The 18,621-nt window shown below is 43.8% G+C and overlaps 1 protein-coding gene and 1 long non-coding RNA gene across 2 annotated transcripts in view; one reads left to right on the top strand and one right to left on the bottom strand.

Moving 5' to 3' along the window:
* LOC309565207 overlaps positions 1–18,621 on the bottom strand; it is a 1,884,446-nt gene that overhangs the window by 1,680,646 nt on the left and 185,179 nt on the right. The window lies entirely within an intron of this gene.
* Positions 1–18,621, top strand: part of CRY2 (cryptochrome circadian regulator 2) — a 95,625-nt gene that overhangs the window by 65,113 nt on the left and 11,891 nt on the right. Inside the window, exon 11 of the mRNA XM_082270008.1 lies at positions 16,021–16,175. Within this exon, the coding sequence (XP_082126134.1) occupies positions 16,021–16,148 (128 nt within the window). The 3' untranslated portion in view covers positions 16,149–16,175. The remainder of the gene's footprint in view (positions 1–16,020; positions 16,176–18,621) is intronic.

The raw sequence follows: 18,621 nt of genomic DNA on the forward strand, positions 1-18,621 counted from the left end.
CTTAACAAAGAAGGTGGTGGCCTTAAAAAGCTTGGCAGCCTGCCCATCCTGTGACGTTGCTCTGCCTCCTGTCAGTGTGCTGCATTAGTGGATGCAGACGCCATCAGTGATTCCTGTATTATTATTATTTATTATTATACAGGTTTTATATAGTGCCAACAGTTTGCGCAGCGCTTTACAATGTGAGGGAAGACAATACAGTTACAATACAGTTCAAAACAGGAGGAACTAGAGGGCCCTGCTCTTTAGAGCTTACAATCTAGAAGGGAGGGTCAAGTGAAACAAAAGGCAATAACCGTGGGGGATGGGTTGATGGAGAAAATGGAGGTACATTTGTTAGGGGTGGGTAGGATAGGCTTCTTTGAAAAGGAGGGTTTTCAGAGATCGCCTAAAAGCTAATAGAGTGGGAGACAATCGCACAGATAAGGGTAAGGAGTTCCATAGGATTGGAGAGGCTCTGGAAAAGTCCTGGAGGCGAGCGTGGGAGGAGGTGACAAGGGGGCTAGATAGCAGGAGGTTTTGAGAGCAACGAAGAGAGCGATTAGGTTGGTATTTTGAGACGAGGCTGGTGATGTAGCTGGGGGCTAAGCTGTGGATGGCTTTGTAAGATGTTAGTATTTTGAATTTAATTCGTTGGGTGAGCGGAAGCAAATGGAGGGCTTGACAGAGAGGAGCAGCGGACACTGAGCGACCCAGACGGATCTGGCGCCACACCCCTGCTGGTTTACTGGCTCATCATCTTGGCACGGCCTTTTCCTTCTACTGTCACTCTGATTGGAATACAGCATCTTTGTAAGTGTGCTATTTTTGATAAAGCGATGCCCTATTGATTTTACCAAATCCTGTGACCTGCTACTGTGTTCTTTTGCTACTAACTAAAGCTGGAAACAGCAGTATCATATAGCAACCAGATTTCAACATTCTGTAGACATGTTGGTGTTGCGATTGGCTGCACATCATGCATTTTGCTCTTTGCTCATTATAAAGACCATTGAGTTGAATGGCGCTATTCATTCTATCCATTCTCAAACGTGTGCATAAAATAATTACCATGGTAGGTCATGAAGGTCTCAGTACACAACACACATTTTTCTAATAGTTAGAATTCTGTACCAATCCTAAGAATAGAATGAATACAGAGAACAGAGGGCTGCTCAGCTCACTGCGTATTCAAGACACAGAATACAAACACATAATATCATTAGAGCAGGTCTGTTACTGCACGTCATTGATCGATCACAGGCCACTCGGGAGATTAGAAGAGAAATGTCATCTGAAAGGCTTAGGTTACATCAAATGGTTGAAATCTTATATTTTACCTCCAATGAGTCATTTTTGCTAGTTAAAATAAAGACCATTACTAACCATGCTTGTTCATTGTACAACCCCAGTTCCAAAAATGGGGGGGCACTGTGTAAAATCTACATAAAAACAGAATGTAATGATTAGCAAATCTCATAGGGCTCTTTCACACGGGCGTTCCTTTTTTTTTGCCCGATCAGGTCCTTTTTTTTTTTTTTTTGGAACGGACATGGATGACACTTGTGTCATCCGGTCCGTATGTCCGTTTTTCATCCCATCCGTTTGCGGATAAAAAACTGACATAATGCATGTCTATGTAAATACGGATGTCAGCGGATGACACCACTGACATCCGTTTTTGCTTCCGTTCCGTTTTTTGAAAGGAAGAAAAAATAGGGTTCTCCTCCGTTCAAAAAAACTGAACTGAACTGAACTGACAAAAAACGGATGTCAGCGGATGATCATCCGATGACATTCGTATTTACATAGAGGTACATTATGTCCGTTTTTCATCCGCAAACAGATGGGATGAAAAACGGACATACGGAACGGAACGCCCGTGTGAAAGAGCCCATAAACCCATATTTTAGTCACAATGGAAAACCTGTGTAGAAAATAAATCAGGTGCGCTAAAATTCACTAGTGTCACAAATCAGGAAAAGGTGTGACACTATAATGAGTGTCCCCCATATACCTGTGATGTGTTTCCAAAATTGATGTGCACTTGAACGGGTGTACAGTAAATACTATGCACCCTGGTGCATATACTTGGGTGTGTTATGGTGAATAGGTGATGATAAATGGATAATGTGATACCAACATAAACCAACAAAGTGCACAAGTAATTCAAAGAAAAAGTGTCCAATATTTCAATGGTTGCCACCTCAGTGTATAGTCCATGTACATATAAAAGTGCATAAAGTCCCAATCGTCCCCTCACAGGCTAAAGTAAAATCCACTCTGTGGGTTCCTCTAGATCCGTGGGGTGCAGATGGGTTCCACCACCTTTGTGGGGATTAGCCCCTTACCATAGAGAAAAGAGGTTAAGGACGGATAATCAGCCCAGTAGTGTCTTGGGAATTCAGGGAGGTCACCGTGAAATAATCAGATAGTAAGTGTGGCCTCTTACCGGATCGCTCAAACCAAAAGGCGACTGTCTCACTGATCTTTCGGTGTCTCAACCCAATCCCGGTCCACTCTTGTTCTGGGTGTTACTCTCCGCACAGGTGAGGGCTTCCACGTGTATCTCACAGAAACAGAATCAGACCATAGCGCAGTACCTTTGACAATTTATTAAAACAAAAGTATCCAGTGCACTTACAGTTAGATGTTAACTAATGGACACAGGAAACCGATACCAATATTGGAGAGGCCGTGGCCGCCTGCAGTGCGGTCCTCGGCAACTTGCAATGACGATGCGGCGCTCCTCTATGACGCGTTTCCACTAAACAGTCGTCTACGGAAATAGGAGTACTCCAATATTGGTATCGGTTTCCTGTGTCCATTAGTTAACATCTAACTGTAAGTGCACTGGATACTTTTGTTTTAATAAATTGTCAAAGGTACTGCGCTATGGTCTGATTCTGTTTCTGTGAGATACACGTGGAAGCCCTCACCTGTGCGGAGAGTAACACCCAGAACAAGAGTGGACCGGGATTGGGTTGAGACACCGAAAGATCAGTGAGACAGTCGCCTTTTGGTTTGAGCGATCCGGTAAGAGGCCACACTTACTATCTGATTATTTCACGGTGACCTCCCTGAATTCCCAAGACACTACTGGGCTGATTATCCGTCCTTAACCTCTTTTCTCTATGGTAAGGGGCTAATCCCCACAAAGGTGGTGGAACCCATCTGCACCCCACGGATCTAGAGGAACCCACAGAGTGGATTTTACTTTAGCCTGTGAGGGGACGATTGGGACTTTATGCACTTTTATATGTATATGGACTATACACTGAGGTGGCAACCATTGAAATATTGGACACTTTTTCTTTGAATTACTTGTGCACTTTGTTGGTTTATGTTGGTATCACATTATCCATTTATCATCACCTATTCACCATAACACACCCAAGTATATGCACCAGGGTGCATAGTATTTACTGTACACCCGTTCAAGTGCACATCAATTTTGGAAACACATCACAGGTATATGGGGGACACTCATTATAGTGTCACACCTTTTCCTGATTTGTGACACTAGTGAATTTTAGCGCACCTGATTTATTTTCTACACAATTTTATCACCATTTGGTTCGAAGGTTGCAGCTATTCACACTATTGATCCTGCGCACTTATTTAATTTTATACACACAATGGAAAACCTATCAAATGTTTTAAACTGAAAAAATGTACCGTTAAGAAAAAAAAATTGTTCGTTTTGAATAGGGATCGACCGATTATCGGCAAAGTCGATATATCAGGGGCCGATATGCACTTTCCCTGATATATCGGAATCGGCCCCGGAGGATACCGATATTTCGGGAAAGTGCTTGTTCCAGAGTGATGCCTGCAGCTAGAGGCATCCATAGCCGACGGTCGGCTGTCTTGTAATGACAACCGATGCGGCTCTAAAAATTGTACATTTTCCCAGTTTAAACATGATATTTTTTTTCTATTGTGAACAAAATTTGGGTTTGAGAGTTGCAAATTATTGCATTCTACTTTCATGCCGATTTTACACCGCTTGGAATTGGGGTTGTATATGATGTATATACTGTGTGTTTTATACTATATAAACATTTGTATGAGAGTATGTATAGATTTAGAGATATATCTGAAATGTGTGCATGTACAGTATGTCAATTACTATGCTTACTGCACGGGAATCTTGAAAGTATTCACAGGACTTTTTCCACATTTTTTTTTTTTGGTTACAGCTTTCTTCCAAAATGGATTAAATTAGTTATTTTCTTCAAAATTATACAATAATCCAGCATATTGACAAAGTGAAAGAAGTTTGGAATCTTTGCAAATTTATTAAAAATAAAGAGCGCAAAAAATCTTATGTACAATCACTATCATATAATCATAAGTATTCACAGCATTTGCTCAATACTTTGTTGAAGCTCCATCAGTTTGGTTGGGGAGCATTGGTGCACATTGCACAGCCATTTTCAGATCTCTCCAGAGATGCCACCACCATGCTTCACTGTAGGAATGGTATTGGCCAGATGACGAGCGGTGCCTGGTTTCCTCCAGACATGACACTTGCCATTCAGGCCAAAGAGTTCAGTCCTTGTTTCATCAGACCAGAGAATTTTGTTTCTCATGGTCTGAGAGTCCTTCAGGTGCCTTATGGCAAACTCCAGGTGGGCTGTCATGTGCCTTTTACAGAGGAGTGGCTTACATCTGGCCAATCCACCATTCAGGCCTGATTGGTGGAGTGCTGCAGAGATGGTTGTTCTTCTGGAAGGGTCTCCTCTCTCTACTGAGAAATGCTGGAGTTCTGTCAGAGTGACCATTGGGTTCTTGGTCCCCCTCCCTGATTTTTCTTCCCTAATCGCTCAGTTTGACTGAGCGGCCCGCTCTAGGAAGAGTCCTTTTACAGATGATGGAGGCCACTTTGCTCATTGGGACCTTCAGTGCTGCAGACATTTGTACCCTTCCCCAGATCTGTGCCTCAACACAATCCTGTCTCCAAAGTCTACAGACAATTCCTTGGACTTCATGGTTTGGTTTGTGCTCTGACATGCACTGTTAACTGTGGGACCTTTATATAGACATGTGTGTGCCTTTCCAAATCATGTCCAATCAACTGAATTTACCACAAGTGGAATCAAATCAAGCTGTAGAAATAGCTCAAGGATGATCAGTGGAAACCGGATGCACTGAAGTTAAATTTTGAGTGTCATGGCTGTGAATACTTATGTACATGGGATTTTTTTTTTTTTTTCCATATTTTATTATTAATAAATTTGCAAAGATTTTAAACCAACTTCTTTCACGTTGTCATTATTGGGTATTATTTGTAGAATTTTGAGGAAAATGAATTCAATCTATTTTGGAATAAGGCTTTAACATAACATAAAATGTGGAAAAAGTGATGCGCTGTGAATATTTTCCAGATGCTCTGTATATTGGGGTGCAATAACGGAAGGGCTGTAGGCTAGTAACCTAGGGAAGTGAATGCTATTAAATACTGTGAACCTTTGTTCACTTTGAGTACCCAATCATGTGCAAAGGAAAGAAAATAGGATTTTTGCTGGCACAGGATTTGAGTTTTCAATGCCAAAGCCCAGTTCTGGAGTTAATAGACATCACAGGAAGGAGGTCTCGACCCCCCCCCATATAGAGATTTAATGTGTTAACTTGCAAAATAAAATTGGGCACAGATTAAGAAATTATGCATGGGTGTCCCCTGCAAGCAATCACCCCCTGGTTTAACAAAAAATCTGCACCGGTTAGAAAACTGCCAGACAAACAATGACTGCTTCCTATTAGATGCAGTTACTGTTCAGCATCGCCAGGGATTTTTTTTCTCAGAGAATGGGTGCAGGAGCTCCCCCCTTCTGAGTCACGCTGCATCTCTGCCCCTACCCACCTCTGAGCACAATCCCTAGGTTTCACCCCCTACTCACCCCCCAGTACTGCCCCTTTTAGAGAATTTAGGACTAAGTATCATTTTCTGCTAAGTAATTTGTATGGAGTTTGATATGCCCCACCCCAGCAATAGTACACCCCCCCCTCCAACAGGGCCCCTCCCCCTCTAACAATAGACCTGCCACACAATAGACCTCCCCCACCAACAGTAGACCCCACCCCCCAACAAAATACCATCCCAGCAACAATAGACGCCTTGCAGCAACAACCTCTCCCAGCAGCCAGCAACTATAAACCCATCTCTCAACAGTAGATCCCTACCAGCAACCATTTACCTACCAGCACCATAAGACCCCCACACCAGCAACAATAGACTCCAACACAAAAATAGATCCCCGCCAGTGACAATAGATCCCCTAGCAGCCAGCATTATTAGACCTCCCCGCACTTCTTGCTATAAAATACATTCAGTGCTGGAGGTACCAGAACTGTGTATTCCCCCCATGTTCCCGCTGAAAAAAGCCCTGAGTGTCACCATTGTATTGTGGCAGTTGTGGGTTTCACAGCTGTCTAAATACATTGGAGCTTCCTCCATACACACTGTTGGCATTGATGTGGCTTTTTCTTTTTTTTTTTGATCGCGTAGAGAAGGGTAAAAGTTGAAGTGTGGGCATAAACCTTATTGGGGCATTAGCTACGTTTTAATGAATGGAGGAGCTGCACAACGACATGCTGTTCTCCAGCCCCAGCTGCTGGTTTCACTGTCGAAGCTTCAGTGGAATAATCCCAATATCATTTTTGCCCAAGTTCAGCTTTTAAACCCCTTATTTGGCTATTTTAGTTCAGATCATGGTTAAAGGCTTAAAAGCGTAACGTAGAAATATAATATACAATTTTATATATATGTGTGTGTGTGTATGTATGTGTGTATATATATATATATATATATATATATATATATATATATATATATATATATATATATAATGTGTGTGTGTATAATATATATATATATATATATACAGTGGGTACGGAAAGTATTCAGGCCCCCTTAAATTTTACACTCTTTGTTATATTGCAGCCATTTGCTAAAATCATTTAAGTTCATTCTTCTTCCTCATGAATGTACACATAGCACCCCATACTGACAGAAAAACACAGAATTGTTGACATTGTTGCAGATTTATTAAAAAAGAAAAACTGAAATATCACATGGTCCTAAGTATTCAGACCCTTTGCTCAGTATTTAGTAGAAGCCCCCTTTTGATCTAATACAGCCAGGAGTCTTTTTGGGAAAGATGCAACAAGTCTTTCACACCTGGATTTGGGGATCCTCTGCCATTCCTCCTTGCAGATCCTCTCCAGTTCTGTCAGGTTGGATGGTAAACGTTGGTGGACAGCCATTTTTAGGTCTCTCCAGAGATGCTCAATTGGGTTTAAGTCAGGGCTCTGGCTGGGCCATTCAAGAACAGTCACGGAGTTGTTGTGAAGCCACTCCTTCGTTATTTTAGCTGTGTGCTTAGGGTCATTGTCTTGTTGGAAGGTAAACCTTCGGCCCAGTCTGAGGTCCAGAGCACTCTGGAGAAGGTTTTTGTCCAAGATATCCCTGTACTTGGCCGCATTCATCTTTCCCTCGATTGCAACCAGTCGTCCTGTCCCTGCAGCTGAAAAACACCCCCACAGCATGATGCTGCCACCACCATGCTTCACTGTTGGGACTGTATTGAACAGGTAATGAGCAGTGCCTGGTTTTCTCCACACATACCGCTTAGAATTAAGGCCAAAAAGTTCTATTTTGGTCTCATCAGACCAGAGAATCTTATTTCTCACCATCTTGGAGTCCTTCAGGTGTTTTTTAGCAAACTCCATGCGGGCTTTCATGTGTCTTACACTGAGGAGAGGCTTCCGTCGGGCCACTCTGCCATAAAGCCCCGACTGGTGGAGGGCTGCAGTGATGGTTGACTTTCTACAACTTTCTCCCATCTCCTGACTGCATCTCTGGAGCTCAGCCACAGTGATCTTTGGGTTCTTCTTTACCTCTCTCACCAAGGCTCTTCTCCCCCGATAGCTCAGTTTGGCCGGACGGCCAGCTCTAGGAAGGGTTCTGGTCATCCCAAACGTCTTCCATTTGAGGATTATGGAGGCCACTGTGCTCTTAGGAACCTTAAGTGCAGCAGAAATCTTTTTGTAACCTTGGCCAGATCTGTGCCTTGCCACAATTATGTCTCTGAGCTCTTCAGGCAGTTCCTTTGACCACATGATTCTCATTTGCTCTGACATGCATTGTGATCTGGAAGGTCTTATATAGACAGGTGTGTGGCTTTCCTAATCAAGTCCAATCCGTATAATCAAACACAGCTGGACTCAAATGAAGGTGTAGAACCATCTCAAGGATGATCAGAAGAAATGGAAAGCACCTGAGTTAAATATATGAGTGTCACAGCAAAGGGTCTGAATACTTAGGACCATGTGATATTTCAGTTTTTCTTTTTTAATAAATCTGCAACAATGTCAACAATTCTGTGTTTTTCTGTCAGTATGGGGTGCTATGTGTACATTCATGAGGAAGAAGAATGAACTTAAATGATTTTAGCAAATGGCTGCAATATAACAAAGAGTGAAAATTTTAAGGGGGTCTGAATACTTTCCGTACCCACTGTATATATATATCTATATCATATCATTTTTTTTTTTAAGGTACCCTGACAGGCTTTTTTTGCCCTATGTGTCCCATTGGGGAAATTTTCCTTCACTTCCTGTCCCATAGTCAAAGCAAGAGGTCTTGGTCACCAAAACCTGTATCCCTATTGGAAAATTTTCCCTCGATTCCTGTTCTGGTGACTACCCAAAATCTTTTGCTTTCTAAATAAATGCCGTCTTTGCACACCCTGGGATCTATGTAGCTGATTTAGTCTGGGTTCACACTTATGCGATGCAATTCTCATGCAGGTTTTTGTTTGAGTACAGTGTGATTTTGCATTGCGATTTGTGCTGAAAACAGTGCAACTGTAATGCGAATTTAAAGCTTTTTTCTCTAGCGCTCATCGACAGACGTAGTCCTCGGTGATACACCACCTTCGGGTTATGTTACCTCCGCAGGAGCAGGACTAGACAGGAAATTAAAAAGCTCTGGCCACACCCTAGGGGCAGTCCCAGAGGGTATATCCTCTCTCTCTCTGCCTCAGCAAATCAGTTATTTTCTGTCTAGTTAGGAGTAAGGACCTAGATACCTTGCTGGGATCTTAGGTCCTGGCAAGAAATTTTTTTCTAAAAGGATTTTTGGACAGCTTTTTTTCTCCAGTGTTCCTGTGAGATCTTCAAGCAAGAAAGCTGAACTGGGCGACGGGCTGGATGTTGAGATCCGGTGGTCACCCCAGTTCAGCCTACGAGCGCGTGCAGGCCATAGCTCCGCGCTGAGTCGGCCGCGACAAAGTCCCATTAAAGGACTGAACCCGCGAGTTAAACGTCTCGCTGAAACGCCAAAGACCATGAGTCACGGCGTCTGTATCGGTCGACAGCCCTCCCGCCCCGGTGGAGAGGGGTACTGTCAGGAGTTGGTGCCCGCCTGGTTCCGGTATGGTGAGTAGTATGTTCCCCCTGTTTTCCCTGACGGGTTTTTGTGGTGAACGCGGGCCCCTCTCTGTATGGTAAGAAAGAGTTCTTTCTATCCTATAACATGTCACAAATCCTCCTACTTTGAGTGTGATTTTATGTGTGCAAAAGCCAGGAGGCTTGGTTTGGGAGCTAACAATCTATTGTATACATGTTTTAAAGATGTAATCTGTGGCATTCTGGGAATCTTATGGGTTAAGTATAAGCTACCTACCAGTCAGAAGCCATGGACATGTAGACTGCCTTCCAAGTCAGATCTCCAGCTAATAGCAGGCCTCCCGAACGGCCATGCGGTCCGCCAGGGCCGGTACCGCCAAACACGCCATATCCCCATGCAGAGAGAGTGTTGTGTGCCTGCAGCACACCGCTAGTCAGCACAGGCCGCCGCCATTTTTTTTGCTGGATCGCACGAGCCGCCATTTTGGCGTAGCCTCGTGTCTCCAGCATGGGGGCGGCCATGTTTTAGGTGATTCTACACCTCGTGGAGCTTGGGGGAGGCGCCGGAAGGCGTACAGAGGGGCGGAGCCGCCTCCTTTCTTCCTGGGCAGCCAGCCAAAAGACTTCCTGTTTGTCTAAGACAGCGCTGTAAGCTGTTGCAGTTCAACTCTGAACATCAAGTGGTGAGCCTGGGGGTCTATCTCTCTCTCTCTCTCGATCGATAGGGATCCCTAGCAGGTAACACTAAGGGGTTTTTTGTGGCGCTGAGGGTCAAAAAAAAAAAAAAAAAAAAGTTTTTTCTTTACTTTGAATTATATCATCCAGGAAGTAACTGGAGTTATTATGGACCCTGCCACACAGATTCCCCCACCTGTTTCCCTCGAGGGGGCCTCGGGACCCGCCGGTGTACAGAGTATAGAGTCATTTACAGCAATTTTGGAGTCTATGGTGGCTCGGGTGGAGGCGGCCTGTCAGGGACGGGGGTCAAGGAAGCGACCCCCGCCTACCCCTATACTATCTGACACCTCTGACTCTGATTCAGAGATGGTCACTGCAGTTGCAGGTTCCTCTGCAAGGGTTGCTATCCCAGGTAAAGCCCCCTCAGACAGTGAGGAGGACGCTTCTTCTCCTGCTATAATTCAGGAAGAAGCATTGGTGGACGCACTAGTTGTGGCAGTGCAAGAAACCTTAAAACTTGAGGCTTTACCGGCAGAGGCAACTGAAACAGAGAGGCCTTTTGGGACTAATAAGCCCATCAAGACGGCGAAGGCTTTTCCTGTACCTAAATGTTTTGGAAATCAGATTAAAGGAGAATGGGAACATTCTAAACGTACCTTTACTATTTCCAAGCGTATTGCTAGACGCTATCCGTTTGAGGAATCCATCATTAAGAAATGGACGGTACCACCAGTCGTGGATCCGCCTATTTCCAGGCTGAATAAAGCCACGGTTATTCCAGTGGAGGACACTTCGTCCTTTAAGGATCCGGTGGATCGAAAGATAGAAGCGGAGTCCCGCACTATCTTTTCTCTGATAGGGTCAGCATTTAGACCAGTAATTGTTATTGGTCTAGTTTCCCAGACACTTACAGAATGGGCGAAGATGGTACGCCAAGATCTTAGGGGAAAAGATATTCCCCAGGAGACATCTGATTTGGTAGAACAGATCATACAAGGGCTACGGTTTATCTGTGACGCAGCCTTGGACACTACTCCCTTGTTAGGGCATGCATCTAAGTTAGCAGTGATCCTCAGACGTGTGCTGTGGTTAAAATGCTGGTCAGCTGACCTAGGTTCCAAAAAGACTTTGACCAATCTCCCTTTCCAGGGGAATCGTCTATTTGGAGCCAACCTAGATGAAATCATTAAGGATGCCACCGGGGGCAAGAGTACTTTTTTGCCACAGGCTGCAAAAGCTAAGGAACCTCGCAATAAGCGAGGACCTTTCTTTACCGCCCATAAAGGACGCCCGGCTGGTACTTCCGGGAAAGGCAAGACTCCTCCAGGAGGGTTCAAGAAGGGCTGGTCGGACAAGCAGAGGACCAACCCAGCCAAACCCGAAGTAAAGGAGTACACAGCCTGAAGGTGCGCCCCCACCCAATTTCAGGGTGGGGGGACGTTTTCACCGGTATTCAGGACATTAGATCGAGCATCAACCACTACTACCGGTGCGATTCTTCCCTTCCAACATTTAAGTACAGGAAGCGGTAGTTACCGTTCCCTGTATAGATCTTTTCCTTTACCTTTTCCTAAAATTAGTCCCGATACCTCACAGGAATCGGATCTGATTGACCAGATAGGCCAAGTAGCCTCTAGTCGGGTGACTTCGGTCCCTGAGGTTCAACCAGAAAAGATCACCTTGCCTGATAACTATCAGGTATCTGATAAATGTGTGGGAACAGAAAACGACCAGACTTTCTCGGATGGTCGGGGCCAGATACCTCTAGGGACGCCTGGTTCAGATCCAATCAGCGCCAGTGGTCCTAGAAATTCTAGGCTGGCCTCTTCAAGCCGGCCTGGCCGACTTGGACAGGTTAGTCGCAGACGTTCCGTGGGAACTTCGTCTCAGGGAGTGTCTGTAGTCTCAAGGACCTATTTACCTTCGTGCTTTACAGTCGCTGGTTTTAATGGCCTGGCCATTGAGACCCAAGTACTGAAGGACAGAGGTTTGTCTACTTCTGTCATTCCTACCCTTATTAAAGCAAGGAAAGCGACTTCCAGCAAAGTCTATTATCACACATGGAAGACTTATATTGCGTGGTGCGAATCTTTAGGATTTCCTCCACGTACCTATTCGGTGTCTCGAATATTGGCCTTTTTGCAACAAGGGGTTGAGCAGAAGCTAGCCTTGAGCACCATCAAGGGTCAAGTTTCAGCATTAGCAATCTTCTTTCAGAAACCTTTAGCTACCAAATCCTTGGTGCGGAATTTCATCCAGGGGGTGCGGCACCTGGCTCCTCCAGTCCGCGCGCCCTTACCGCCCTGGGATCTTAATTTGGTTTTGTCGGTTCTACAGAAACCTCCCTTTGAAAACATCAGGGAGATTCCCTTGCTTACTTTATCCCAGAAGGTGGTCTTCTTGGTGGCTATTACTTCTGCTCGCAGGGTGTCAGAACTGGCTGCATTATCATGCCAGTCCCCATACCTAGTGATTCATAGGGATAAGGTAGTACTTCATCCTAAGCCATCTTTTCTTCCTAAGGTGGTTTCAGATTTTCATCTGAATGAAGATATTGTACTACCTTCCTTGTGTCCTCAGCCCAAGCATCATCGGGAACATGCGTTGCATTCCTTGGATGTGGTTCGGGCAATCAGGGTATACCTGAAAGCTACGGAATCATTCCGTAAGACGGATTCACTTTTTGTGATCACGGATGGCCCCAGAAAGGGTTTGCCTGCATCTGCCGCGACCATTGCCAAATGGATTAGACAAACGGTGGTACAGGCTTATTCTATTAAGGGTCAGAGTCCTCCGTTCCCTGTTAGGGCGCACTCCACTCGAGCGCTCAGTACTTCCTGGGCCTTTCGCCATCAGGCGTCAGTAGTCCAGGTATGTAAGGCGGCCACTTGGTCGTCGGTACATACCTTTACTAAATTCTATAAAATTGATGTGACGGCATCGGCGGATGCCTCATTTGGCCGCAAGGTTTTGCAGGCCGCAATTGAGGAGACCGGTGGTCTACCTCGAGGGTTTTTTTCTGTTTGAAAAATTTTTTTGTTGAGTCTCATCATTTAGGATGAGCATTGTAAACTTCTAGTTGGCACCGGTTGGGCCTTCTAGATTGGGATTTGATTTCCATTTTCCCACCCCTCAGTTGTGATACTGCTCTGGGACGTCCCGAAGGTGGTGTATCACCGAGGACTACGTCTGTCGATGAGCGCTAGAGAAAAATGGATTTTTGTAAAATCTTACCGTAAAATCCTTTTCTCTTAGCTCATCGACAGACGTAGTCCCCGCCCCTCTGTTTTGGAGTTGGGTTGGGTTAAATTCTCTAAGCACTGCTTTTTCACATAACTGATTTGCTGAGGCAGAGAGAGAGAGGATATACCCTCTGGGACTGCCCCTAGGGTGTGGCCAGAGCTTTTTAATTTCCTGTCTAGTCCTGCTCCTGCGGAGGTAACATAACCCGAAGGTGGTGTATCACCGAGGACTACGTCTGTCGATGAGCTAAGAGAAAAGGATTTTACGGTAAGATTTTACAAAAATCCATTTTTGGATAGGATTGGGCGCAGCTGCGATTTCGGCTAGGGGGGAAATATTTTAAAATCTACACAGAAAAAAAACAATATTTTCACACATCGGAATACAAGATGCAGTTTCATGTCGGCTTCAATTGATGTCTGTGGAGAGGAAAACCGCACTGCAATGCAGTAAATTGGCACAGGACCCTTTTTGTTGCCGCATCGCATTCGCATAGCAATCTCAACGCATAGATATGAACGACCGTCATTGAACACAATGTGTTTTTGGATGACATGTGAATCCAGACTTTGTGTAACGCATCAAATTCACAACAAATTCACATCAACTGGAACTTAAACTGAAAGTTCAGTTGTAGAACTTTATGGCATGCATTTCTGGCGTGAGCCCAGACTGAATTTTTGTTTTGTACACGTCTACATTCAATCTGTCCATTATCCACTAGATGGCAGTACAGCACAAGGTGTTTTAAAACATAATTGGAAAGTTCCTTTTTGTAAAGGGTTTTTTTTTTTTTTTTTTTTTTGCGCGGTGTAAATCCCCTTTCACGTGAGTGATCTGTCAATCAGTTTTTGACCCAGATCAAATATGGATTGCATTGTTACCCCAATGGGTAGCTGCATGTAATCGGATGTATGTCGTCTTATATCCGCCCACACCCGGGTATGTTCAGGTTTGTTGCACCTGATTGCATAGCTATAAATCTGACTCAGCGGGGGGGGGGGTGGTAGCATAACTGTTCCATGTTCACATTTACTGAGCTGATCGGATGGAAGCGAATATAGGCGGATGCACATCTGCCTACATTTGGCCACCCATAGGAAACAGATCCATATATGATATTCCTTTTCCCTTCTGATCCAACTCAGCAGGGGAGCAGTTTAGGATCCGGGATGGAAAGGGGGGCGCCCGTGTGAAAGAGTGCCAGGAGAAGCGGAAACTGGCATTTGATGGGTTTGCGACCCATTCATCTTGCGTTTTGTAGAACTTGTAACTGCCCAATTTTATTTAAATGGTGATTTTGGTTGCACCATAACATTAGCTGGCCAAATGCAGAAATATCAGCGGAAGGCATGTCAGGATCCCTATTCTTTTTTTTTTTTTTTTTTTTTTCTTTAAGTATGTTTTTACCCAGTAGCGATGAACTTCTTTTATTTGCTCCAGTTTGGTATGTTAAAGTAGAACATTTTTTTTTTTTTTTTTTTTTTTTATAGAGTAAGGGTGGGTTATAACCCCTGTCGGTTTTATTTTCATCATCTGTATCCCATTAAGGAAATTTCCAGATTTTCTTTTTCTTATAGCCAATAAAGGAAGTAAGAGGAAATCCTCAGGGTCACCAGAGCCAGTGTCCCCATTTGTTGTCTAGTGACAACCCAAAATTTGAGATTTTCTTTTGCTTCTACTTTGGGTGATGGTGGTCAGCAGGTCAAATAGAGGATAAACCTCTCTAAGGGGGGCACAGACAGCAATAAAGACCTAACATGCGTTCTAATCTCTCTCCAATTTATCCAAAATTGAAAGAAAAAGATTGCCATTCATTATACTTCAAATATGCCATTAAATTTGTTTTGTTCTAGTGATTCGAGAAATGTGATAAAATACAATTTAAAAAATACCTGTTGATCAGGTCAGAGGTTATGAGGGCCCTACTGCAAGGGTGACTTTTTACATTTGAATCTTTAATACCCGTTCCATTTAAAAAAAAAAAAAAAAAAAAAAGTTTTATTTATTACATCCTATAAAATAAAAAGTAACTAGTGAACCCTCAGTGCCGTAGCTTTTGTTTTTTGCCATCCTTGCTGTGCATTTGCTGGATGCTTGGTACTATATGGATCCATCCTTCATCGGCCTAGAGATCCTGCGCATGCCCATAGCTTTCTGATAAATAAAAGTTTACCATATTTTAGTGCTGAGCTGGAAATCACACACTTATTTTTTTATCTTTGTAAGTGCCGGTTCACATTTGTGCGATGACAGAGATCGCATGTAATTCGGAGCGCACTGCTCCTAAAATTACATGCGATCTCTGTGCGGTGCAAATTCAGCCATACAGTTTGTATGGCTGAATTTGCACCGCAATCGCACTGAAACACGCACAGGACCCTCAGCAGAATCGGATCACAACTGCGATCCGATTCTGTGCGAACTGCGATATGCGATCTGATCTGGGGGTGTCGTTAACTTCTAATTGACACCCCCAGCGTATCGCATATGGCAGTGTGAACTGTCAGGGGTGCGGATGCGATGCGGGAACACGCTGCATATTCGCAGCGTTCCCGCATCGCACAAATGTGAACCGGGACTATGAGGAATGAGAAGACCACCATCTGAGTACTCTGTTAGGATAGTGCAAAGTAGCTTTTATGTTGGATGTGTGCCACTGCCGTCTAAACATTTTTCTTCTTTTTATACATATTCTCTCGGCAGCTCCCAAATTGTCCCTGTGTGCTGTAGACTCTCCCAAACGCAAGCATGAAGACTCTGATGGGGAGCTGTGTAAGAAGGCCAGGCTGCAGTGTATTCAGGAGATGGAGCGAACTGCTAATGACTTCTAATAGTCTGAATCTCATGTCATCACACAGGTTAGAAGCAAAGATAAACATATACTAGAGCCACTGTCACATACAGGGCATTGCCAAAAAGAAGGGAGGTATAATTGATGTTAGATTTCAGTGTAGGTTGGGTTTGAACAGTAAAAAAGAAGTGTGGGGATAGTGAAAAAAAAAACAAACCTCTATACTCGCCTCCCTGCTTCAGCTGTCCCCGCCAGCTCTAAGTCTAAGAACTGAGTGATCACATGACCATTGATTGCTCTGTTCTCGGTCTTCCAAGAGCAGAGAGCAGTGACTGTCAGTTACTGCTCTCTACTCTGCCCCTCCAGGCTCACTGGAGCACCAGGCTGGGGAGGGGGCAGTAGTGGTTTGCTCAGAGTCTCAGTGGCACCCTGAGAGGCTGAGCCAGCTGCCAGCCAGGCATCCAGGTGGATCCCGACATTATTGGGATCTTTCCAGAGTCTGGAGCGGTTCTGTGATGACAGCGGGCTTTAGCCCATTGTCGGTTGATTGTGGGTCACAGGAGAGCACAAGTGATCCAGGATAATAAAGGCTTTGGCCATACTTAAATTTTTATCAGTAATAGCCTCAAATTTCAAGGCTACCTACAGCGCTTGCTATGTGGTAATCCAACAACTCAAAATATGCAATATACAAGCGTGAGTGGTCTTAATGCTATAAGGCATATGAGACCCTCACTACATCTGGTAAGTCACCCAACTTTACCGATACCACGGTGGAGAGGAACCTGTGCCATTTATGTCACAAGGCGGATTGGATAAGATCCACACTGAGCACCTGCACTTTGAATTTTATCGGATGAGCATATTTGCTCAAGGAAGATTTTTTTTTTAACTCTGATCACTACAGTCACTTTATATGGACTTGAATTAACCCATTTGGGACACTTGCACTAATTATAAGTTATTCATCACCAATTTATGCACTAAAGCTGCATTCACACTTGATCGCGTTTTTTTACCGCGATTTTCAGGCGTTTTTTTTTTTCAGGCGTTTTTGGAGACAGGCATTGACATCTATCAAAAACGCTGGTAATCAGCCCAAAAAGAAGCTGATGAACTTTTTTCAGCTACAGGTGTTTTGCAAAATGCTCAGATGTGAAAAGGGGCCATTTAAATGAATGGGGTTTTACTTGTTGGGCGTTTTGGAACGTTTTTTTTTTTTTTTTTGAGTGTTTTTGGAGCTGAAAAACACTCAAAAACGCCCAGGTGTGAATGGAGCCTTACTATTTATTATTTAATACATATGGAATTTTGATTCATCATATCCTTTAGCCCACGTATCCAGTTGATGTGTATATATATGTTGATTGAAATTTGCAGATATTTATTTATTCATTGCACTTATCACTTTTATAATTGTTTTGAACATATCACATGATTTATTGAAGTATATTGCATATTTTGAGTTGTTACATAGTTACATAGTTGGTGAGGTTGAATAAAGACAATAGTCCATCCAGTTCAACCTGTGTAGGTGTGTGTGGCTGTAATCATCTCACATAGCCCTTAATGTCCTGATCCTTGAGATGTAAGTCTAAGAGTCTTTTGAAAGCCACCATACTACCCGCAGAAACCACCTCTTGTGGTAGAGAATTCCACAATCTTGTAGCCCTAACAGTAAAGAACCCCCCACAGTGCCTGAGGTTAAAACGCTTCTCCTCTAATCGCATTGTATGCCCCCGAGTCCTCATGCAATCCCTTCGACTGAACAGCTTTTTTTCTAAGCTGAGATCCCCATTGAGATATTTAAAAATTGCTATCATGTCCCCCATCAGGCGTCTCTTCTCCAGGGAGAATAAATCAAGCGATTGCAGACGCTCTTCATAATCAAGGTCCTCCAATCCCCTAATCAGTTTAGTTGCCCTTCTCTGGACTCTCTCCAGCTCCAACACATCCCTCCTGAGGACTGGCGACCAGAACTGGACAGAATACTCCAGATGCGGTCGGACCAGAGTTTTATAAAGTGGAAGGATTATAGTCTTATCTCTGGAATACATCCCTTTCTTTATGCATGCTAATATTCTGCTAGCCTTGGCAGCTGCCGCTTGACATTGCATGCTATTGCCTAGTCTATCCTCTACCAAGACTCCCAGATCCTTCTCTGGATTACTACATAGCAAGCACTGTAGGTAGCCTTGAAATTTGAGGCTATTACTGATACCCCCTACACACATTCTACAGCTTCTTTAAAATTTTCTTTGAATACACACTAATACACCATCAGGCGCGGGGGATATACCATTGGTATATATTTTTTCACTTTATACTTAAATGTTTGCATTACCAGTATTATCTGCATTCTTATCTCTGCAATTAAAAAGATCACTGATGGAATTATTATAATCACTTCCTGTCCCAAGAACAATGTGGGCTATGTGGGACTTTAGGTAAGACACCAGCAGGTAATGCCCAGCGTCTCCATCCCTGTATCAGAAAAAAACGAAAGTTTAAAG

Source organism: Pelophylax lessonae (assembly GCF_965119305.1).
Source record: "Pelophylax lessonae genome assembly, chromosome: 10".
NCBI classification, from domain to species: domain Eukaryota; kingdom Metazoa; phylum Chordata; class Amphibia; order Anura; family Ranidae; genus Pelophylax; species Pelophylax lessonae.